Source organism: Lepidochelys kempii, chromosome 3, assembly GCF_965140285.1.
Source record: "Lepidochelys kempii isolate rLepKem1 chromosome 3, rLepKem1.hap1, whole genome shotgun sequence".
NCBI lineage: Eukaryota > Metazoa > Chordata > Testudines > Cheloniidae > Lepidochelys > Lepidochelys kempii.
Genome location: NC_136382.1, coordinates 182,176,867 through 182,202,201, shown reverse-complemented (window position 1 = coordinate 182,202,201; position 25,335 = coordinate 182,176,867). Strand labels below are relative to the sequence as shown.

The 25,335-nt window shown below is 37.5% G+C and overlaps 1 protein-coding gene across 24 annotated transcripts in view; it reads right to left on the bottom strand.

Annotated features, from left to right (window-relative positions):
- NRXN1 (neurexin 1) overlaps positions 1–25,335 on the bottom strand; it is a 1,265,182-nt gene that overhangs the window by 1,150,931 nt on the left and 88,916 nt on the right. For 19 of the 24 annotated variants that reach the window (XM_073339213.2, XM_078852309.1, XM_078852310.1 and 16 more), the window contains 2 exons: positions 7,910–7,927; positions 2,833–2,862 (listed from right to left, as the gene is read on the bottom strand). In XM_073339213.2, coding sequence (XP_073195314.1) covers positions 2,833–2,862; positions 7,910–7,927 — 48 coding nt within the window. Of the gene's footprint in view, positions 1–1,996; positions 2,044–2,832; positions 2,863–7,909; positions 7,928–25,335 lie in introns of those variants that run through there. The other 5 variants (XM_073339194.2, XM_073339212.2, XM_078852312.1 and 2 more) reach the window with 4 other exon arrangements.

The following is a 25,335-nucleotide window of genomic DNA, read 5'->3' as shown; positions in this document are numbered from 1 at the left end:
ATGAAGTTTGTTATATTGTAAAGTGTTTTGTCATAGCAGTTTTAAACATTTGATGTTTCAAGGCCCAAACTTCAACTTGTGTAAATTAGTGTAGCTTCAACAAAAGTCAATTGAACTATGCCAATTTACCTCATCTGGCCCAATGTATACAGCTACTTACTCACTACTGTATCTTATGAATGTTTAAACATGCCTATTTCCCTTTTCTTGCATTTTTACATACTATACTATATTTGGAGAACAAATGTTGGTGAAACTATCAAAACACAGATCAGTATCAATATTCCCACATAAAGAGAAAAAATATAATAAAAGACCAAAATGTCAAAAGAATAGCACAGTCAAGCAAATAATTACTAGGTTTGATGGTTCTGATATTTTAGTTGTATCATAGTGCACACCATTAGATATTAAATCTAGCTATTCTCCACGCAACTCTTAACTTTATATTTTTTTGTAAATATAATTTTTAAAAAATAATAGATAATTTGCCTAAATAGGTACAATAACATAATTTTTTTTCAGAAATCATCCATTATGATTTGCTAAATGTTCTACTGTCTGTATTAGCATGTCAGTTATGATTTAAATGCATAATATATACATACATAGATATATATCACAACATTATGCTGTTTGTTGCATGATGCATGCTGTGTGCAGGATAGTCTATGGACTGATTTTCGTAAAAATATGTTTCAAAGACCACATAAAACGCTCCAGTATTGTAAAACATGTATTGTGATACAGATGATGCCCAAGACAGCTACCATTTGCTGATCAAGGAAGCTAGAGTTACAAGGTAATTAGTACAAACTATAATGCAAAGTATTAAGAACAGTTTCTTCTTCCATTGGTTTGAAACATTTCCTAAAACAAGATTCAAAGCTCCAGAACTCATATAACCCTTTAAATATTGTGCCCTGGGTATAATCAGATGCACACTCTTTTAAGGCGGGCTGATGTGAAGAACTATAATGCACACCATAGAACTATTGGTGCTAGAATTACAGTTTTGTGTTACACGTACACTCTTTGTTCCAAGGCACGCAAAGTGTGAACACATTCAACATGCTTCTGTGTTGTCTAGTTTGTACTGTAAAATACAACCAGAAAGCCAAAGCATAGGACACATACCAGGAACAGGCACTTCCTGACACATGCTCACCAAAAAGAGTAAAACTATATTATAATGATCAATAAGAAAAAAATTAGTGGCATTTAGTATGTGCAGGCTAATTTCTCAACTTAAATAAAAAAATACATACTCGATGGTCTGAACTAGTACACCGGGAGCAGAAGTTGGTATTTCTTCAGAACATTAAAATTCTTGATATTATTGCATATGTTCTACATCAGACTTACCAAGTGACGCAATGAAGTACAGTATACCTGGCTTGATCTGTTCTCATATCAAGAAAAAGAAGGGGGAAGAAAATCCAAGAATAAAACCGTACTTTGCTTTGTTGTCTGTTCCTCCTCATCTCTCCATGTCCCATTCTCACTTCAGGCATGTCAAAGCTAATATTTATAAGAAAAATCTTACAGATAAACAGGTGACCAGCTCATAGCGGGGACTTCTTGAAGTCAGTGCTATTCATGCTTAGACTTACATCAAGGTATGGATTGTCCCTGGACAGATTTCCTCCTTTCTGTCAGTGTCTGGTGACATTGTGCTTATGTCTGTCTAATAGTGTAGACTACTATTCACTGAGAACAGGAGCATTCATACCTCAAAAGGGGACTGTTAATTCATCCTGAACATATACTATAATTTTAGGTTAATTTAGTATGGCTATGTACAATTGCTTTAAATCTCTCATAAAAAAGGTAAATAAAAGGCACACTTCAAAAAGCAGGTCAAACTTTTAAAAAACCCTATTTTTCCTTACCTTGATGTTCAGGACGTAATTTTGTAAAAACATACCTACCTTAGATTATCAGTGCAAAAACCTCTAAATACATTTGCATAACTCAGACATAATTTAAAGTATACAGATGGAATTTAAAAGAAGGAAAATCATGTAATACCTTTACTTTTACCTATGGATTTGATGAAATGGTTCCATGAAGAAAGCATTTCCAGACAAAGAGAGAATAAAGAAGAGGAGAGAAACAACAGTAAGAGTCATGAGTATATGTAAATGCAATAGTATCTGAACATGAAAAGAGAAAGCTTAAAGTAAGTGTTTAGAGACAAATGGAGATGCAATCAGGGTCATACTGGGAATTTAGTTTATTTGTTCCAATCATGTACATGCAGAGGAACACAAAAGTAACTCATGCTTTGTTAAAAAAGAGTGACACAGAACTAACAAACAATGGCTAAAGAGGAGAAAAACATTGATTTCATTATGTTGCAAAACTGTATTCTCAGCATTCCAGAAGCCAGGAGCAGGTGCTTTCTGCAAGTTTCCAATCAGCCATGCATTAATGTAAATGGACTCTTCACTGGGTACAATATGACAAACTGAATATCTTCTTTCAGAAGCTATCTGGTGAGTGCTCTTGTGCTTCTTTTGTCTTTAACAGAATCACCCATAATTATATTTTCTGATAAATGCATGGAATTTTCTCAATACCTTCTTATCTCTCACTTTTGTCAGTTATTATATTGTGAGATTGGGGGAGGGGGCACAGAAGGAACAAAGCTTAAGGAGCAAACAAATATATATATAATGAAATAAGAAAGTTGTGACTAAAATTATGTGTTTATTTGCAGCCAAAGATAGCTTTCAAGCGTTTGCCCATCATTTGCAGTGATGGATTCAAAGCAGCTACAGAACAAGAAGAAACAATGAAAGCAGAGTGGAAAAGGAACAGAGCCCATACCTTGGTCGCCCATCATCAGGTGCGCCAGACCTTGAAGGGAAACAAGAGCACAGTCAGCAATGAACAAGGGTGCATGGGAAGGTGGTATTGCCACAGTGACAAAAATATTTTGTGACAGGCGTCTGTTTCCTATAGGATGTCTGTATCACAGAGGAAAATCAAAGAGCATTTTTCAACCACTGGTTGGAATGCTTTGGGGGCAAAGAGTAATAGAACTGCAATTCAAACATTGGGTAATGCTGCATTGTATATTTCTTCTATGTAATAGTTAGAATGAGAAAAAATAATAAGAAAATGATTTCAACCAGTTCTTTAAATATTTCGTATGTCTTTGATTAGATTGCTTCTAATGCTTTCACCAGGAGGACTTTCTGTCCTCTAGCTGTTAAATTACATTAAAAACATGGAGAAGTGTAAACCTGAAAAATGGGCTGGGTCTGATCTTTTTCCCCTCATCAAAAATGAGCATTTTAGATAATTAAATAAAATAACTTCTTTGTGACACTGAGATGACAATGCAAGGAATGTCTCCTTATTTGTGTGAAACACAATGGCAGAATAAGTTTGTTCCAGAGGCAGCAAATTAAATATTAAATATGCAGTAGAAGGTTTAAAAAACAAAATCAAAGTGATAGCATTTGAGACTTGAGATCTTTAAAATTTGTGCAAAATAAGTTGTGCTTCAACTACATATCCGAGATCACACTCAGTCAGACTTGTACAGGTCAAGCTGCATTTCCAATCAGGCGACCTGTAACTTTAATCATTCAGTCAGGGTCTGATTTCTTGAGCCTCCAAGCCAATAATATTCAATTCTTTAGCCAAATAACAAAAAGGTGCATGCAGCCTCACGAAGGACATTTTGATACAGAAGAAAAGAGCTAGTAATATAGAGACAGTATATAATATTCATTTTTTTCTGAAATTTAAAGAATTTCAAATTTTACATCTAATTTTTAAAACTGATTTATTCTTCATAACATTGGCTTTACTGAGACTCATTTTTAAATGTATTAATTATTCACATAGATTAGCTCCAATTTTAATAATGTAATCTTCTTCTCCAACAACTCTAGAAAATATAGTATATTATTTTTCTTTTTGCAATTATAAAGCTTGATTCACACAAAGAAGGTGTGCAATAGAATATGCTGGTTTTTACTGGAAAACAGACTTCCTAGAGAGTTTCTGCTACTTCTAATTCACAAAGAAAATTAGATGCACAAGTGAGTTCTATTATAGGAGTTGGGGAAGTTCAAAGAAGATACTTCTGACTACAATAAATCCATATTACGATTTGAAGAATTGAAGGTATGTCAGCTTAAATCACAAGCAGTGTTCCCATTAAATGAACAATGGTTTCCAAATTGAAAGTCTTCCTGAAATACCAGTTTTAATATATGAGCCTTCTCACAGTGAAATCTGTTAAAGCAAAACTCTGTTTAGTGGGCTCTAATACCTGAATTGACCCTCTCTTTACAATTGACCCTCTCTTATACTCTGTTCTCATTTACACTAGGCTAAACTAAAATCAACAGAGTGATTATGGATTCACATCAGTGTAAATGAATGCTGAATATGACCCATAAGTGTTGCTTACACAACTGTGACACAGTTGATGTTAGCAATGGTAGTAGGTAAATAAGGCATACATGTTTCTACCTCCATGTTGTGCCCTGTCTGTTCCAGTCATATTGCAACTGTGTGAGACTTGCCAAAAAATTCTGGTGTAGATAGATCTATGGTGAAGCTTTACTTCACTCAGTGAAGTTTCACTGTTCGAATCCCCTTGGAATGTGGCACTATATGACTACCACTTCCCGACCACCTCAGATCTAGGTTTACATGCTCATCTTTTCTACTGTACTGCCAAGAATAATCGGAAATCCCTTACTCTTGATCCTGCAACAACTGCATTCAACATGGAGGGAAGAGGACATTGTTGCTATACTATACCTTCTTGTGGGGAAAACAACAGGGAGATTCTTTTACAAGCTTGACCTTCTATCAGGACAAAATATTATGGCAAAACTTTAATTGATCTAAATAGGCCAAGATTTTGTCATATTACAACTAGTGACAAAAAACAAACAAACAAATCCCACACAACAGCTTTACCGCTGTCCTCAGAATCAATATACTTACTAATATGATGCAAAAGAGGTTGTCTCATTGTCAGTGCCAAATAAAATATTCTCATGTAATTTAAATAAATATAAATTACAGAAAGGCCCATTGAAAGCATCCTAGAATTTTCCTGAATTTTAACAGGTCACTTACAGAGCTGTTTAAATTAAAAAAAGAAGTAGACGTCAAAATGAATATTCCCTGCTCAAATAGTACCGCCATTAACAAATTGGAAAAATGCAGTCCTATTTGTGGCCTCTTTATTCCTCTAAAACTGATTGTATTTTGTTAAATTTGCATTTTATTGTATTTGTGAATATTGTATCAAGCAGTAAAATTACTTATACTTACTTGCTAACTGGGGATAATGATACTTACCTCAATATGTAAAGCTCTTTGAGATCTCTGAATGAAAAGGGCTATAGAAGAGCTAAGTATTGTTATTATATTGCTTGTACAATCTGCAGAGTAGTTAATTCAATACAGGTGAATCTAATGATTACAACAATCACTGTTAGGTTTTCAAAAGTGTAGTCAATACAAAATAGAGAACATTTTAATGGAGTCCAATAAAACACGGTAATCAAACAGGTCATCACCTATAGGCATACCTTCAGAATAATTACTTGTGCACCACAAGTTTACAAGCAAAATTGTAAAAGCCTTTTCTTTGTGAATTAGGAATAAAATGTCCACCAGGAATGCATTTTATGTGGTTGCTTCTCTCTTCATTTTGAGCTGGGCACCAGAAAAACACATTTAAAGTATGCAGAATGGGTCAGGGGAAGTGGATATGAAAGAAAGGACATTTTCATAATTTAGTGAGTAAGTTACATGCAGAGCACAAACCACAGGGAATTCAGAGCACAACAGATCTTCAGTGAACATACTTAGCCTCTGTACAACTTTAGTAATATTAATAAAAAGAAAAGGAGGACTTGTGGCACCTTAGAGACTAACAAATTTATTTGAGCATAAGCTTTCGGGAGCTACCGTTCACTTCATGCCGATGAAGTGAGCTGTAGCTCACGAAAGCTTATGCTCAAATAAATCTGTTAGTCTCTAAGGTGCCACAAGTCCTCCTTTTCTTTTGGTGAATACAGACTAACACGGCTGCTACTCTGAAACCAGTAATATTAATGGAATTTCTTCAGTTTATAGCATGGATAAATTTGTCTCTTAACTTATTAAAACTAAATATATGTCTGTCTACTTATATACACCTAATAATTTTGTAAGGCACTCAGATACCACAGCAATAGGCATAATATAAAAATGTAAACAGAACTAAGTCTACATGTGTAGTCCCCTTTTCCTTAACCAGAAGTCTGTAAACACGTCCAAGGCTATGTTGGAGTAAAGTTATGGTTGCAACTTTGATCAAATAATCTAAGAAAAGTCTGGATTAAGTCTGTTATTCTGACTTTAATCTGAATAGATAAACTGTACTTCTTTGTCACCAAGGCATAATAATTCTGATCTACATCTGGAACTCACATTGACTTCAATGACTTTCATTCATGGATCAGCTATAGAACTGGATCCCTATTTTTCTACTTCCAAGCTTTTCTCAGTCTGGGTGCCAGTACCAATGTTACTTTAATGATTTTTAATGAATTTTAATAAATTGTCACAATCTCAGTAGATACTTTCTTTGATTCAAGCCCTGATCCAATATTTTCTTGAATTGTTAGGTTTCTTGCACTGGCATCATATGTTTACACAAAAATGCCCAAAGCATCCAGACCTGATGAATCTCTGAATACCTTGCCATATATTTGATGTAGAACATGGACAGATACAGAGGGCCACAGTACATTGGATTCTGTATGGATCAGAGCACTACAATGGCTCACTGCATACATGTACTGCAGGGACATTATGCCACAGATCCACACATGACCAGCCACTTTGCATACCAAGAATCCTTAAGAAATTGCTGATTTTAAAAGTAGTTTGAAAAGTGTATTAAAAGAAAATAAATGTCTGTAATGTTGGTTCTCGAATTTAAAAATGGACCAACTATTTTTAAAATAAATAACCTTGGACATGAACCTTGTATGCAAAGATTAAGCCCAGAGAGAATTTTTTACAGGTATGGTTTGTAAAAAGCACCTGAAAATATTGGTTTATAATGCAGATGACAAAAATGACTGCCAACAAAACTGAGGTATCAAATAATGTATTAACATACTGTACCTTTAAATACTATGATACACACATGTACACATTTCTACCAGCTAACCAATTTACTTACCAATATTCTGGCTAGATGGCCTTTGTGCTTTAGTTTCCATTGCCCTGTGTCTTACTTTCTTTAAGGGAACTTTATTAAATACCAATATTATTATTAAAAACACACACCTCTTATTTTCCCAGCGTGAAAAGGCAGAGCTGTTTATGTTGGAAACTTTGACAAATCAAGCTTTTCTAAAGCATTGTACTGAAAAGGATAATACAGTAACTGATATTTGTAATATAAAAAAGAAAAGAGCTTTCTCTGTTCCTAAGTAATTAAAATATATCTTTAACAATGCATTAAATTCTTTATGATGAGGAGGAATTATGTTCCACATTGATCAGACAAACATTATCTTGTATCATTTTTCATACAGAACACTCAAGATTTCTGTAAACCTGATGGGTGAATTTGGTGAGCAATTCACACTTTGGATCTCAGTCACATAGGTATAAATCCTGAGTAACTCCATTGTTTAGTAGAGTTATTCTGGATTTACACAGTATAATAAATCAGGAATTTGGATTTGTTTTATGTTCTATATGGAAAAAAATCACACTGAATCAGTCAACCTGAAAATCTGCATGAGGAAAAAAATGCAACTTACCGTGTTTAATAATATGCGTACCATTATAATACTAAGCACAAGGGAAAAACACTAAGCACAAGGGAAAAATAAGAGCTTAGGAAAATAAGGTAGAAAGCACCCACCTTCCACATAGTTGTCTTCTGAAAGCACATAACAGGGAAGGAGAGAAAAGGAAAACATTCATTAAGCAGCATGCAGACTGGAACTTGCCATTGCATGTCTTCATCATGCAAGGCATCAACACAACATGCAAGTGCTCCATAGCTACCATCCGAAGGGGAAAACATAAGCACCAGGGAAGCAGTGTTTCTTCTATTCAACACAATTTACATGATATAAAACAAAATAATTCCATTTCCTCAGTGAAGAAACTGTAAAGAGTCTTTTGCAGCTCTTTGTGAAGCAAGTTCTACTTATTTAATCAGAAAGTCTTCTCATAGGTCTTTAGTTAGTAAATAATTAAAAACTTCTGTGATAGGAATTCTAACTATATTTTCCCCTGTTTTTACAATTTAAATTTTTCTTAATGGCTTATAAAGCAGAATATTTTAAAGAGATTTAACTAGCTATTTTTGGTTTTACAATATGCTGTGAAACATTTAGAACAGCCAACACAGCCAAATCTCTCATTCTAGTCAAGGGGACAAATCTTGTAATCAAATATGGCAAAATTGTCAGTGAAGCTGGTGGAATGAGCAAGGACTGCAGGATCAGGTCCCATTATTTATTGACATCAGACAAGTCTTAAAATTAATCCTGATTTTTGGCCTGGCAGAATCAGTAAAAGGCACAATGCCCACAAATATATAGTGTGATTTTTAAAACATCAAATTACTTTTATACTGTATTTACAGAATCATGCCTTATAGGCAGATCCTGCAATGTGAGGAAGTTAACAGAATTTGTCCCCAATTAAGGCCTGCCACAGCTAACAACAACAGGACATTTTGTCTCAGGCCTGACAGTGATTGGGGGAGCACTCAATAGAGAGCACTCAATAGAGAGCTTCCCCAAAACCTGTTTGGGGAGGTGGGGGCATGGATTGACTCCCAGCTGGTCAGTCGTAGGGGAGAGTTGGAACTAATGAACAGGTGCAGCATGCTGTACTGACTGGGAAGATGTACCTCCACCTCCCTCGAGCTCTTCCATCAAGGAGGAAGCTTAGGGGAGTGTTTCTCTGCTGTCCAATTTGATTCTGATGGGGAAGAGGATGGGAGAAGGTAAGGAGGTTCCAGAGGAGATAGGAGAAGACTGCTAAGGCAAGATGCACAGGGGAAAGAAGGGGCAACAAAGTTGATGAAAGGAAGTAAGAGCTGAGGAATAACAAAGAGACAACAAAGAGACAAAGCCTAAGGTGGGAGAAGAGAAAAAAGGAAAAGTGGGATTATTACAGCTCTCCCTTTCTGTGACTTGTCCTGGGTTTCACAAACCCTTGCTACAGAATAAGGAATGAGTGGGGAATGCAGGATTTGACCCAGTTCCGTTATAAGTGGTTGTTTTCAGTGAGAGTCTTTTTGATGGAGCTAACTTTTAAGCATCTGTTAAGAGACACAACTGGCCCTGATTTTGATCTAGTGCAAATCAGGAACAATTCTACTGAATTAAACAAAATCAGGCGCAATACTGTGTTTTAATAGTTCAGCTCCTGATCTATCTCAGAATGCTTAAACTTTCATAATAACATTCTCTATAAATTAATATGCCACAAAATATTACAAATCTTATATGAATTATATTGTATGCGAATAAATTATGTTATATTGTTTTATAACCTTCTTTATTGCAGCACATGAGATGAATATACTTAAAACTACAGTGTATGGGTTGCCACTATTTGAGAATAACTATTTTGAACATCCAATATTTAGGGCTTTAGTCCTGTCTGAATTCATAGTTGTAAAGCTCATTATTTTTAATGAAAGTTCTATGCCCATATAAGCAGAGAACATACTTGACAAACTGTTCATTTTAAATTACTGTAATCATCTTCTCCATACATACAGCATCAACTCAGACTTGTAGAAACTCTGTGCCTGTAACTTCAGTTTGCCATAAAATTGCAGTTGATGTATAGTATCCATTACATGCATTTAGGAAAATAAAAAAATGAAAAAAATGAGCATGAATAGGAGGATGCTAGTTGTAAATATATATAAAAAATAGCAAGATCCACAAATTATATGAGGACAATGAGAAAACGAAAAACTTATCATTCCATAAAATACAGATTTTTCCCTATCCTCTGTTGCAAATTCTAATGATATTTTGTTTGTTAAAATGACTTATTTTATAAAGAATTCTATTTAACAGTGTAATTCTTTTTAGTGCAAATATTGTTTCCTTCCTATTAAATACAATAAAAAAGCAAATTAAACAAAAATAAATGAGTAACTAAAATAGTATTATACCTTTAGTCTACTTCTTTGTAGTACAAATGTATAAAAGATACCAATATTGTGATGACTTGATATTCTGAGATTCTTTTTGGCCTGCTCTATTTAGCTCGAGATATATGTAGTTACAATAAATGAACTTGCAGGCCAGCTCTGACTTTATTAAAGTCAGATGGAATTCTGAAGCTGATATGCCTGAAAGCAGGCTCCATGTCTCTGAATATAGGACTTTGCTTTATACTAAGCTCCAGCTCATCAACTGGTATACACGAGACTAGTCTATTGAAGGCAATACAGCTACTGATTTATGCTAGTCAGGAATCTGGCCGTAAACATTTAATTGTGTGAGTAACCATTCAAAATAGTAGCCCATTAAACTGGCGTATCTTAGTTTGATTTTTTTAAATAAAATTTGCATTAAAAGTGTTGAATATTGTCCAGTAAACAAAACAGTATGGAATATATGTCACCAAAAGACATATGCAATAGTAAGCTATTTCTCACACCACCAATAAATGAATCTGTCAGGGTAATTTCAACATATCAGTTTGGGAGCTTAAGTTAAAGATTTTTCATATCAACAGCTTGATAACAACAAAATGTGTGTGTATGTGGGTAGGGGGAGTCTTTAAATGGGTAAGACATTTGTCAAGGGTTTTCTATGTCAGATTAGCATTTTATTGATGTTATTGTTATATAGTAACAGATACTGGCATGGAGACCATTACACTTCTATCTTGTGGCATGTATGTAATACTAACTCTTTGTCTAATTGTCCTGATTCCCATCCTAGTTTGGTGTGTGTGTGTGTGTTTGTCTTTTAGAGTGAGACATTGCCTAGTATTGTAAGCACAATCTGGGGAATCAGAAAATCCTAAATTCTAATTTTGTTCCTTTCTCATTTTGACCTTAGGCCAAACACAACACAAGTCCAATCATAGAAGATGTAAAGTGTGTCCCGTGAAGTGCTGAGCACCCTAAACTTACAGTGAAGTCAATGAGATTTGAGAGCATTTAGTACCATACTAAAAGTGCTCAGCATCTTGCATAAAAGGACCTTAACCTCTCTGCCCATATTTCCCCTTCAGGAAAATGGAAATAAAAATTGCCTTATTTACGGAGATGTTGTGAGGATTAGTTAGTTCATGTCTATAAAGCATAAGTGTTAAATATTATTCTTGGCAATATTACACATAGAAGGAATGCTAATTTACACAATTTAATATAAACATATAGAATCATTCAAATCTCCACTGGAATTCGAGTTGTGTCATGTTGATATACTCCTTTAGACACAATGAAAGTAAATCCACACCACTAAAGTAATTGGAAATATACTATCAGGGTTCCTTCCCCACTTTGAACTCTAGGGTACAGATGTGGGGACCCACATGAAAGACCCCCTAAGCTTATTTCTACCAGCTTAGGTTAAAACTTCCCCAAGGCACAAAGTCTTTGCCCTTGGATTAGGTAAAACGTTGCCACCATGAAGTGTTTTTAGACAAAGAAAAGGGAAAGGACCACTTGGAGTCCTATTCCTCCCAGATATTCCCCCAAGCCCTACACCTTCTTTCCTGGGGAAGACTTGATAATAATATCCTCACCAATTGGTACAGGTGAACACAGACCCAAACCCTTGGATTTTAAGAATAATGAAAAAACACATTTTCTAGCTAGATTACTTACTAACTTTACAGGAGTTGAAGGGCTTTCATCATTGATCTGTTCCTGACAAAGGTATCACACAGACAGACAGACAAAAAACTTTCCCCCCCTCTCCAGATTTGAAAGTATTTTGTCCCCTCATTGGTCATTTTGGGTCAGGTACCAACGAGGTTACCTTAGCTTCTTAACCCTTTACAGGTGAAAGGATTTTTCCTCTGGCCAGGAGGGATTTTATAACACTCTATACAGAAAGGTGGTTACCCTTCCCTTTATATTTATGACATATACCCACTTACCTCAGGTCTGAATTTGAGCCATTAAGATTATTTACTTCACTTAAGCTTTTACATTTACCTTCACATGAATACAAAGTGGCCTAAATAGTGGCATTAAGCCACACTTCTGTAATACTGGTAGTGCAGACATGCAGCACCACAAACAGAGCTTCAGGGGGTACTGGGTTTCAGATAAGCATAATGGCCTCTCCTGGAAACTGCAGACTCCAGGCCATGCTATGATGGTCCAGTATACACTCCACTCCATATCTAGCAAGCTCTGGGCCATGGTCTCACCTCATCTCCATCCATTTTGTACAAACTAGCCTTGAGAGCTGGGCAAGGGGATGTGAAGACTAGCAAGTTGGGCAGGAAGGTCCAGACACTATCTTTATAGCAGACTAGACAAATATTACATTTTTTGTAGATTGAGGAGGGGGAATGGAGGAGAAAGGTAAAGACCCAGCAAAAACTCCAGCAAGGTGGATCCAAAGCTATTCTCCTCAAGAACTTTCCATTTGTGCAATGAGATGTAGTCCCCTGGAAAACAAAATCATGCTATATGAGCCAGGACTAACTCTCATCCTTATCAAGGTTGTTTCATCAATATCTATAAAGAGAATGGGTATAAATTCCACCTCATGTTTGGCACTTTCTCCTCTCACATCCTTGCTTCAATTTGTCATTTAGATTGGAGTATCTTCTGTCTGGACTTTCTTACTTTCATGGCACAATTATGTCTATGGCACAGAACCAGATACACAATTGGTGCCATATCTAGATATATTTTCAGGCCAGATTTTCCTCACATTTGCACTGGTGTAAACCAGAAGTAATGGTACTGAAGTCAGTGGAGCTACACCAGTGTAAAACTGGTGTAAAGGAGGAGAGTCAGGCCCATTACAGTCAAATGTTAAGTCTCCCTCAGCCACAGTGATTCATCCCCCTCCCCGAGTCTGTCACATTCACCCACATTCACACTCATCCTGAGGGGACCCTGTGTCTCAAAGAGCAGCCCTTCTAGGCTGCAATGGAAACTTGAACCCTGAGGAGCCTCTCCTACTAGTTACTGGGGTGGGGGTGACTTTGCACATTCCCTATTGCCTGGTTGTACAGCATTGCCTCGTAGGCTTAACTGCAGCAATTGAATCCAATTTTCTCTACCACCACAGGATGGCTGCAGAGGCAGGAGGAGCTGAAAAGACCTGTGGTCTCAACAACAAAGAAAGAGAACAGACAAGCCTTGCAGGGAACCAGCCCATTAGCCTTGCTGTCTGGTAGACCAGTCTGAGCCAGATCATTGCCCCTTCTTTACTCAGCCACTCTCTTGAGTTCAAGGACTCTCTTTGGGCTTAGCCTCCACATGTAGGGTCCAATGGCAAGATAAATTCCTTGTGCCCTCTTTTTCCTTTGTGTACCTATTTGGGGTGGGCACTATCTGGGCCTGTATATGCCACATGTTATTTCATGGCACAAAAGCCCCAGAAATCCTGCTGTGGACAATCTTACTTTTAGTTTAAGATGTTGGAACACATTCTGCTCTCCATTATGCTGGTATAAACCCAGAAACAGTCCATTGACTTCACACACTTAGCCAGATCCTCAGTTGATGTAAATTGGCATAGCTCAGCTGAAGTCAATGGAGCTATACCAATATGCACCACCTGATAATCTGGGCTACTATCTTCTATGGGGTTATTTCAGGTTACACCAATTTAGCTATGAGCAGAATCTGGCCCATTGTGTATATAATTCACAACCATAGCCAGGCCATCTCTAATTATTTTACCACTTTATTCTCTGTTTCACTGATAACAAATAGGAATTATTTATTACATGATTTGTTTATGATTTAAAAATAATTTAAAATCTGTTCATGCTTCATGGAAACACTGAGAAAGCATTTATCTTTCTTAGAAATTAATTCAATTATTGGTATTATGGCTATGTCAGATATTTCATTTTTTTCTTCTAAGATATTAACACTTCTGCCCATGCACAGTGCACAGGATTTGCCCGTTGTGCAGCTCCCTGCGTAATTTGTTCCCCACTCAGAAGTGTAATGTTGTTTCTGACATCACAATGGGCAGTATTGAAGAGGAATTCAAAACCACAGAAAAGATTTATAATGTTATGTAAGAGAATCAGCAGAAGGAGCAGAGGAGGGGCTCTTATAAAATAAACCTTACTTTGCTGTACATCTTGCAATAAAAATGAGAGGGAAATAGAAAATGTGATATATAGGAAGTGTTATTTCTAAGTAGAAGATTTTGTCAAAGGATGATGTATTCATGTTTCCTCTATATCTATATGCAGATATAATTGTACTATAGGACCATCCCTTTTCCTACCAACATTTCTTTCTATGGATCTGTATTAAAAACTGTGGACTAGCCCCTAAGCTGGTATGAATTAGCATAACTCAGTGGTTCTCAAACTTCATTGAACCACTACCCGCTTCTGACAACAAAGTCACTACATGACCCTGGGGGGAGAGGGGGCCACAGCCTGAGCCCCCTGCCCCAGGTGGGCATGAAGCTCAGGCTTCAGCTTCAGTAAGTCTAATGTTGGCCCTGGAGACCCCATTAAAAAGGCATCATGACCCACTTTGGGGTCCCGACCCACAGTTTCAGAACCACTGGCATAGCTCCATTGATACCCATTTACAGCAGCTGAGAATCTGGCTTTCTAAATTTGACACTAAAACTATTCTATTTTAACAGTGACTTGTGAAAATAATGGGAAAGATATTTTAAAAATCTTAATACCAAATTACTCTAAAGCAATAAACTGATGGATGCTTGCCATTAGTACAGGTCTCTTCATGCGCTGTTTATCTGAAAAATTTCCATTTGAAAGTTTTTGATTCTTGCCATTAATATAAAGGGAAGGGTAACCAACTTTCTGTATACAGTGCTATAAAATCCCTCCTGGCCAGAGGAAAAATCCTTTCACTTGTAAAGGGTTAAGAAGCTAAGGTAACCCTGCTGGCACCTGACCCAAAATGGCCAATGAGGGGGCAAGATTCTTTCAAATCTGGAGGGGCCAGGAGAACAAAGAGTTTGGCCTGTCTGTGTGATGCTTTTGCTGGGAACAGATCAGGAATGCAGCCTCAGAACTCCTGTAAAGTTAGTAAGTAATCTAGCTAGAAAATGCGTTAGATTTTCTTTTGATTAATGGCTTGTGAAATAAGCTGTGCTGGAGGGAATGTGTGTTCCTGTTTTTGTGTCTTTTTGTAACTTAAGGTTTTGCCTAGAAGGATTCTCTATGTTTTGAGTCTGGTTACCCTGTAAAGTATTTAGCATCCTGATTTTACAGAGGTGATTCTTTTACCTTTTCTTTAAATAAAATTCTTCTTTTAAGAACCTGATTGTTTTTTCATTGTTCTTAAGATCCAAGGGTTAGGGTCTGTGTTCACCTATGCAAATTGGTGAGGATTTTTATCAAGTCTCCCCAGGAAAGGGGGTCTAGGGCTTGGGGGGATATTTTGGAGGAAGATTTCTCCAAGTGGTCTCTTTCCCTGTTCTTTATTTAAAACGCTTGGTGGTGGCAGCATACTGTTCAAGGACAAGGCAAAGTTTGTACCTTGGGGAAGTTTTTAATCTAAGCTGGTAAGAATAAGCTTATGGGGTCTTTCATGCAGGTCCCCACATCAGTACCCTAGAGTTCAGAGTGGGGAAGGAACCCTGACAATTCTGAAATGAATTTTAAGTTTCAAGTTGCAATACAAAATATATGATAATGATAAATAATAAAATCATCCATATATGGGGCCTGAGTCTGTGCCCAGTTGCCTCCTCTCACGGAGGGTGGGGGGGGGGGGAGGGGGGAGGGGGGAAGGTGAACAGGGACACAAACGTCTCCTTAATTGTTTCCTCAGGTAAGTAGTGTTTGGCCCCTATAGAACAAGATTCGGGGGCCCATCCACAAATCCTGCAAATTCCCCACAGGCACAGCGTGAGGCTGAAAGGGCCTGATCCAGTGGGCTTTGACTGCAATGGGCTTTGGATCTAACAGGACTGCCATTCCTAGCAGCATCCAGGGGACTCCCCAGTGCAAAGGGTGGAAAGACAATATGGCTAGGGCTATATTATCTTTCCCTAGGGAACTCCACCGGGCTAGTGGTGGGATTATGTACTTCTCCCCTACCCCCAGCTCTACCTCCTGCTTTCCTGGCTATTCTACTTCCTGCCCCATATAGATCCCTCATTGCATGGAACACCCTATGAGACGCCTAGAGGAAGAGAAGGAAACTACCACAGAAGCAGCTGGCTTGCGTTCCCATGCAGGATGGGATACAAGGCTCTCCTTCAGACAAGGCTCTCCAAGGCACAGTTGGACCCTGTGATCTCACTTACAACAACTTTACACAAGGATAAATCAATTAGGCCCAATCAGTTACACCTCTATAAATTTGGAGTAACTCCATTGACTTCAGTAGAGTTATTTCAGACTAGGTTGTAGTCACAGAATGGGGGACTGTATCCTAGAAAGCACTGTCTTTGAAAAGGACTGAGATTTCTTTGTTGTTAAACAACTGAACATGACCTCCTAGTGCAATGCAGTGGATAAAGAACTAATGCAATCCTCTGATGCATAAGCAAAGAAATATCAAATACAAGTACAGAGGTGGTATATCCTCTATATATGGTGTTAGTGAGACAATTACTGGGATACTGTATACAATTCTGGTGCTCACAGTTGAAAAAGGATGTGAAACAATAAAAGAGAGGTTCAAAAATTGTTACAAAAGTAATTCATGGTCTGAAAAATATGCCTTAGAATGAGAGACTTAAGGAGCTCGTTCTATGGAACATATCAAAGAGAAGATTAAGAGGTGCCTGGATCATATCTATACCTACCTATGCATGGAGAAGATATTTGATACTGGAGGGCTTTTTAACCTAGCATATAAAGTCATAACAAGATCCAATGGCTGGACGCTGAAGTCAGCAAGGTTCAAACTGGAAATAGGAGAACATTTTAACAGAGAGGAATTAACTATTGGAACAGCTTGTAGTAAGTTCCCGCCCACTTGGAGTCTTTACATCAAAACTGCAGCTCTTTCTAAAGTATAGGTTGTAGTTCAACCGCAAACTTAGGCTTGAATAGAGACTGGGAGTATCTAAGTCATTATGCAAGGTAACCTATTCCCCTTGTTTTTTTCCTACCCCCCACCCCAGACGTTCTCGTTAAACCCTGGATTTGTGCTGGAAATGGCCCACCTTGATTATCATACACATTGTAAGGAAAGTGATCACTTTAGATAAGCTATTACCAACAGGAGAGTGGGTTTGTGGGGTGGGGTGGGGAGAAAACCTGGATTTGTGCTGGAAATGGCCCAACTTGATTATCATACACATTGTAAGGAGAGTGATCACTTTAGATAAGCTATTACCAGCAGGAGAGTGGGGTGGGGGGAGAGAAAACCTTTTGTAGTGGTAAACACCCATTTTTTCATGGTTTGTGTGTATAAAAAGATCTTCTGTATTTTCCACAGTATGCACCCGATGAAGTGAGCTGTAGCTCACGAAAGCTTATGCTCAAATAAATTGGTTAGTCTCTAAGGCGCCACAAGTACTCCTTTTCTTTTTGCGAATACAGACTAACACGGCTGTTACTCTGAAACCTATTTTTTAAGAGTTTCTTTCTTTTTTTTCTTTTCTTTTTTTTAGCAATAGAAACCAGGGAGTGAAATCATGGTCTCATTTTAGTCAATGGAAATTTTGCCATTGACTTCAGTGGGGTCAGGATGCCACTCTAAGTGTGTGTGTGTAGGGACACAGGGCTCCAGAGAAAGTCAAGCTCCAGGCTGCAGCCCATAAGAAAATCTCAAGTTTGTCAATTTCTCATTGAAGGCACATCTGGGTTCTTCTCACCCACAACTGAGGACAGTTCACCAAACAAACAAGGAAACAAAACTAACTAAGTTCTTTCTTCCATTTCCAGGATTTAAATTTTGTGAGAACTTTGTTTTTAAGGATCCTTTTATTCTTCCGTCACCAGCCAACCACTCTTTACAAATTCCTCTCTTTTACATTTGGCAGCTCTGCCCTTTAGCTTAGCTAAACCCCAGCTGCATTGGTTCTCTTTGTTCAAAGGAACAAATGGAAGTTAAACACTCAGCTCCCACTGGGAGTTGGGCACCTAACTGATACCTGTGCCTTGGAACATCTCCCCCTTAATCCCTACAGGTCTTGTTTCATACCATACAAACGGGGTAAGAAAACTGGGTCATTGGGTCTGGCCCTGTTTGGACAACTGTCCACAGTTGTCTAAGAACCAGAGGGGTAGTATATTCTGTCACATGCTTCTCTCTGTAGCATTATTATTGCATTGGGTTTCCTCCAGCTGTTACTGAGCTGTTTTGATTGCTTGATACAAATAAGATTTTCTCAGCTTTCATTAGTATAGTCTTATGAACAAAGCTAATTGTTGTGGCAAGGATAAGAGAGCTCTGTAGCAGGCTGGAGTAAACTGAGTTCTGTAGCAGTTATGTACGGTGATGTGGGTATTTCCATTTCAAGAGTATTTATTTTTAAAGTAAATCATGAAATAAAAGTGAATTAATCAAACCAGAGTAATTACTTCAGAGGATGTAATGGCAGCAGATTCTGGCCCAATACACCTGATTCTCCACCGCTTTGTGATTTGTGCTCTACACCTACATTTACACCTCTACAAAGTGACTTAAAACAAGGCAGCCCACCATTTGGGGGACCCATCTTACACCCAATCAGCCATCCCATGACTAGAAGCCACAGGAGAACCCACCTGTCAGCAGTGGTGCCAGCATATGCCATAAAGTGACCAATCTGTCACCAACATGAACACTTTAGGAATAACTGATGCTTAGCAGAAACCACACGAGGTGTTGCAGAGGGAGAACCATGTTCAGCTAGGAGGATTAGGGTGGAAAGATTGATGAACTGGCATGAGTGCGTGATACAACTGATGCATTTGGAGGGGAGATGGAAATGAAGGATTTGGAGAAGGAGAGAGATGTCACATGTATTGTTCCCAGGGATGGTAAATGTTTTGAGTGAGCCTCTTGTTAAAGCTTTCTCCCCAGTCTAGTATTATATAGCAAGTGGGCAGACTCCTGCACTTCCTCAGCATTGCAATGCCTAAGTCCCCTTGTGAATCAAGCACTTTGTCTGAGGGTGTTTGGGAAAGGCACCTTTTCACAGGCCAACACTCTATGTTGAAACCCTTTTGATACCTCCTGGACAACCGCGTAGAAGTTATTTCTAGCATCTAGCTCTTGAACCACGACTGCTCCCATCTCAGGTACTGTGCAAGTAGAACAGCTAGCGGGAGCACAAATTTAAGGGAGCTGTATTTTCTGGAGGTGAGGGGATGTCTGTGAAGAGATAGCCCAGTTATAAGGGCCAGTGCTTTCTTTCTTGACAGATCACAGGATCACAGTTGTCCTCACATTTTGAAAGCTGTGATACATGCCCCTCTACCCCAGCTCCTCCAGGATCCTTTGTTCTCTTCCCAAGGATTTTACTTCTGAAGCATATGTTTTGGACCTAAGCCACTACTCTATCACTATTCTACTGCAGAAACTATATTACCTTAACATCAGACCAGGATAAAACTTGTCTTTTGGAATGTTACCTTAAGGCAGTAGCTCACCATGCTAGCATTCTACCGGAGTGCCAGCAATGAAGCGTCTCTGATCCCATGTGATTTCCAGAAGCCACAGAACCACTTGGAGCTGGCAAACTGGTTTGAATTTATAGATTATCAGATTTTGGCTATATTAAGTAGAAGTGGTTTAGGATTCCACTGCAAGGAACAATTGTGTTAAAATGGAATCAAAAGCAATTATAATAATCCCTCCCTAAAAAGCAAAAAACGCTGTAGTATATATTTACATGACATCTAACAGAAAGATTTATAATGAACTTCAGTAGTACTGAGTCAAAATGCAGAGTCTTGTAAAAAACATAAAAAGAGCAGCTAGGTTTACGTAAGTATGCAGAATAGCTGAGGATGTCATATCTCACTCATACAGATATACTTTTGAAAGTATAAGAAAGTATTAATACTAATTATTCTCTTCCTCCATCTATACAGTTGGACTTATAGTAGACTGATCACCTGGCATAACAGCTAAAGGAGTATTAAAATATTATCAATAAGTATTTAAAATGCTGAACTGTTTCTAAAATAGTTTCTCTCTGAAATATTTGTCCTAAGCACAATATGTGGACGGCATCTGACCCAAGCCACTTTTCCAATGAGCAGGAAAACTATCCTTCAAGGAAATATCTCCCCTTCAGGCAGGGTGAATGCCACTGAATAACACTGTTTGTTTAAAAAGACATTTCTGATGTTCCCAACAGGACAGGTGGAATTTTAATGCTCTGAGGGTGGAATCTTGGCCCATTGCAATCAGTGGCAAAACTCCATTGGTTTCAATGGGGCCATAATTTTACCCCAAAAGCCTATCTATATCACAAATGTGATTATAAGAATTATGTTTATGAAAGCAGAAAACAGAACGCATACTATGTGGCTTTTGCAGCCAATTGAAACTAACGAGGCTAGCTCACAAACAACCTACAAGTCCATGAATTATTTACAGAGATTTTTCACCAAATAATTCTGCATAATGAATAAATCTGAGAAAATAATTATATGGTAACAGAGAAATTGACAAATGAGAAAAGGGGTGAAATGTTTCAGATAAATGTATTCTTATGAATTATTTGCTTATCTGTGCATGTATATGTGTGTGTGTATATATACACACACACACATATAATTCACATATCTATTGCTCAAACTGTTTAAATTTTTGGCTCTCTCATGGTAAATATATCAAATAAACAATCAGAAAAATGTAGGAATAATGTTACATTATACAATACACATTATGATACCAGTGCAATGAAATACAACCAATATACTGTATAAATGAATGATAGAATATGATCCAGTACTTTATAGATACAGTTTCAGACAATACACTGAATTTTTTTTATTGAACTAACACAGAAATGGACCAAAATATCCTATTATTCCACTGTGGTGCAAAAGTACAATATTGAACGTTCCAGCAAATCTCTATCTACAATTTCACAAAGCAAAGACTGATGCATATGAAGCTGCTTAAGAAAAATTCTAAGTAAGCAGTATTAATGAATAGGATATTAAAAGTGTTGTGTGTTTTTTTAATAATATTTCAATAAACTGCTGAATTGTAATTACGGTATGTTCCACAACATGTTCAAATAAGAACTGTGTAGAGCCACTAACAGCCTTATAAGTCAGACCATCTAGTTTACAAAGAGTGTGACCTAATTAGTGTTCAATTTATTAATTCACTCTGATTTTATGGCTCACAATGCCTTTGCACTATTTGAAACATACACTTTGTTCAAAACAATTTCAAAATGAAAAAAAAGTAATGCTGGTAAATCACTCATTTTTTTTAAGAAAAATATATTAATATTTCAAAACACATTTCCCAGAACACGCTTGTAATGCATGTGGAGCAGACACCACATTTGACTTCACTGCAAAATAAAAGCCATTTGTCTCCAAGCACACTTTAGAAGATTATCTCAAGTGTTTTTCTTTTATCCCTAAGGCATGTACCTCTTAACATTTTAATAGTGCCTATTTTATCATTTTTCATCCAGAATCCGTTATTAGGACCAAAGTTCTAAAACACACTATCTCCACTGATATTATTTGCAAAACCCTTTTTTATGTTTTTACCACTTTGTTTCTCTGCCTTTCATATCATGTGCCAATGAAACTCTAACATGTATTTAAAAGACATGACAAAAACATAACTTAGGAAATGTTACCATCAAATTATATAAAGAAAACAAGACATTATTTTTAAAAAGGAAGCATGTTTCTTTCTCTTTTCAATTAATAAATACTTCATTTAGTAGTCTCATTAACTTCACAGTACTTAATTAAATGAATCAGAATGACTAAAGATTTAATAAAGAACGAAACAGAACTACAAAAGCCAATGGGAATGGCAGCTACAATATATTTATGGAATTCTTCATGGGTGGAATCCAGGGCCCATTTATGCGAATGATAATCTTTCCACTGACTTCTGTGGACTTGGGATCAGAACCTGGATTCTAATTTGAATTTCATGGGTTATTTACTGTAGGCCATGGGGTTGTGCCATTATTTGGGACAATCAACTCACTCTGAAATCTAACTGCATGCAAATCACTGGCATATTAGGGGTTTAAGAGTCCCCTTATTTTGACAGAGATACGCCAATTATGATAAAGGAGTCTGCTAATCAATAATTTTTAGCACAATGGAAGTTATCACAATGCAGTCAAGATTCCGGTTTACTTCGTAGCCAAAGTGAGCAGGGTGCCCATCTATAATGTGTAGACAATGTTTCTCACTTATTACACCACCAAATTACATGTTGTGGATTAGGTCAGGGTTACTTGCGTCAATAATATATTCAATACTGTAAATTCCCTAGAACAGAAATCTTCATATATTTACATTTATGTGTATAAAAAATATACGACATCTGTGGAACTGAAGTCATTAGACAAAATAGAGAGGACAAATTCTTCTCTTTGTCACATTAGTGCTACCTCATTGAAGTCAACAGGTCTGCAGTATGACTGAGAGTAGAATTTGGGCCTAATGGCCACATTCTAATATAAATTACACAGGAGTAAATCTCCACTGATTTAATGAAGTTGCCCCAGTTTTATACTAGTGTAACTGATATCACAATTTAAGTCAAAACTCTGTTTTAACCCTTCACAAAACATATTTTTAACCAGAATTATTTCCTTTAAAAGTGCTTCATTCAATTAAAGTTATGTATATGTTAGTACATAAAAAGAGGTGAAAAGTTCTGGAAGACAGATACGTGATTCAAATATAAGTTATTCTTTTTTTTTCAGTTGCTCTGTTATTCTGAATATATATTAAAATATTCAAACACACAAATCAAGCCTGGAAAGGATTAGGTGTACAGGTCTAATCTGTTTAGTTACTACACTAATTACATTAATAATCTGGAGGATGGCGTGGACTGCACCCACAGCAAGTTTGCAGATGACACTAAACTCGGAGGAATGGTAGATACGCTGGAGGATAGGGATAGGATACAGAGGGACCTGTACATTAGAGGATTGGGCCAAAAGGAATCTGATGAGGTTCAACAAGGACAAGTGCAGAGTCCTGCACTTAGGATGGAAGAGTCCTATGCACCGCTACAGATTAGGGACCGAGTGGCTAGGCAGCAGTTCTGCAGAAAAGGATCTAGGGATTACAGTGGACGAGAAGCTGGATATGTGCCCTTGTTGCCAAGATCGCTAACGGCATTTTGGACTGTATAAGTAGGAGCATTGCCAGCAGATCAAGGGCCATGATCATTCCCCTCTATTCGATGTTGGTGAGGCCTCATCTGGAGTACTGTGTCCAGTTTTGGGCCCCACACTAGAAGGATGTGGAAAAATTGTAAAGCATCCAGCGGAGGGCAACAAAAATGATTAGGGGACTGGAACACATGACTTATGAGGAGAGGCTGAGGGAACTGGGATTGTTTAGTCTGCAGAAGAGAAGAACAAGGGGGGACTTGATAGCTGCTTTCAACTACCTGAAAAGGGGTTCTGAAGAGGATGGATCTAGACTATTCTCAGTGGTAGCAGATGACAGAACAAGGAGAAATGGTCTCAAGTTGCAGTGAAGGATATAGGTTGGATATTAGGAAAAACTTTTTCACTGGGAGGGTGGTGAAGCACTGGAATGTGTTACCTAGGGAGGTGGTAGAATCTCCTTTCTTTGAGGTTTTTAAGGTCAGGCTTGACAAAGCCCTGACTGGGATGATTTAGTTGGGGATTGGTCCTGCTTTGAGCAGGGGGTTGGACTAGACGACCTCCTGAGGTCCCTTCAAACCCTGATATTCTATGATTCTATGATATACTTGCCTTTTAAGTCTTATATTCTCAAGAAACCAAGAGAGATTTTGAAATACAAATCTAAGTTTTCACAAAAGAAAAGCAAGAAGGGTTCATACAAGGCTGAAGCAAACAGCCAGGAGTATAAGAGAAAAAATAAGTCCACAGTTTTAATGTTACAAAACTATAATAGCTGTATTTCACTAGATTAAGGGCCCCAATGAATTTAAAGCCAATAGGAATTTTGCCATTGACTTCACAGAGAGGAGCCTTAAGGGCTAGAATCTACACAAAGAATGTAGGCATCTTAACACACATTTTTATACTTTTTACATATAAAAGTGACTCCACTCATTTATGTAAATTGGGTATTTCCTCCTAAAATAGAATTTGGTAGTTATATTGGCAAACTGATGACCACATACAAATGGAAGCAAAGACATGAAAGGAAGAGCAATAATATTTGAACATCTTGGGAAAACTGGGGGCATAAGAACGTGCACAATCAGCACTGATTCAGCAGCTTATCATGGTTCTCACTAACCTGGCAGCTTTTCAGGGCTCAGATTTTCCCATGGATGGACAGTCTCTAGACAATTTATAGACTGTCTGGGGCACAAACAAGGTTTTTCTTCATATCAGTCATCCATGTCTTCCCTTTGTACCTATTTTTCTTCCACAAATATATTTATTAAGGCCATTGAAAAAAAAAGTGCACTCTACTGTTTGAGTTACATTACTGTATATCTCTTTGACAGTATCTCAAAGTAAGGATACAAAACCAATTATACTGAACTTTCCATATATCTTCTGAAATGAGTCCTGCTGCAGGGCTCTAGTAGATCTACTGGTTGTGCTGATTGCTTTTTCCCACTTGTAGGGCCAGATGTTCAGCTGATGTTAATTGACAATGACTCCAATGGACTCAAAATGATTTACACTAGCTAAAGCTCTTTTCCACATTTCCTTTTGTATGCTCAGTCATGGTTAGATTCATTAAGGTTTTACTTGATGTTAGAGAACCCAAGTTATTCCTGAGGCCTATTCCCCAGGGTAGATTGGCACATATAGAGAATGGAGAGGAAAGAACTTTGGCTGGTGTTGGAAATGGAGCATTAACTTGTTTAAAGCCATGCCCATAACAATGACCTAGCCCAAGCAATTCCTGGGAAATACACCCTCAGGCAGGATGCTCCTCCATGGAAAATATGGTACAGAGTATATGTAACAAATTAGTGGGTATATTGGCCTCAGTCGTTACAGGGATCTTGCACTGACTTCAGTGGAATATGCATAT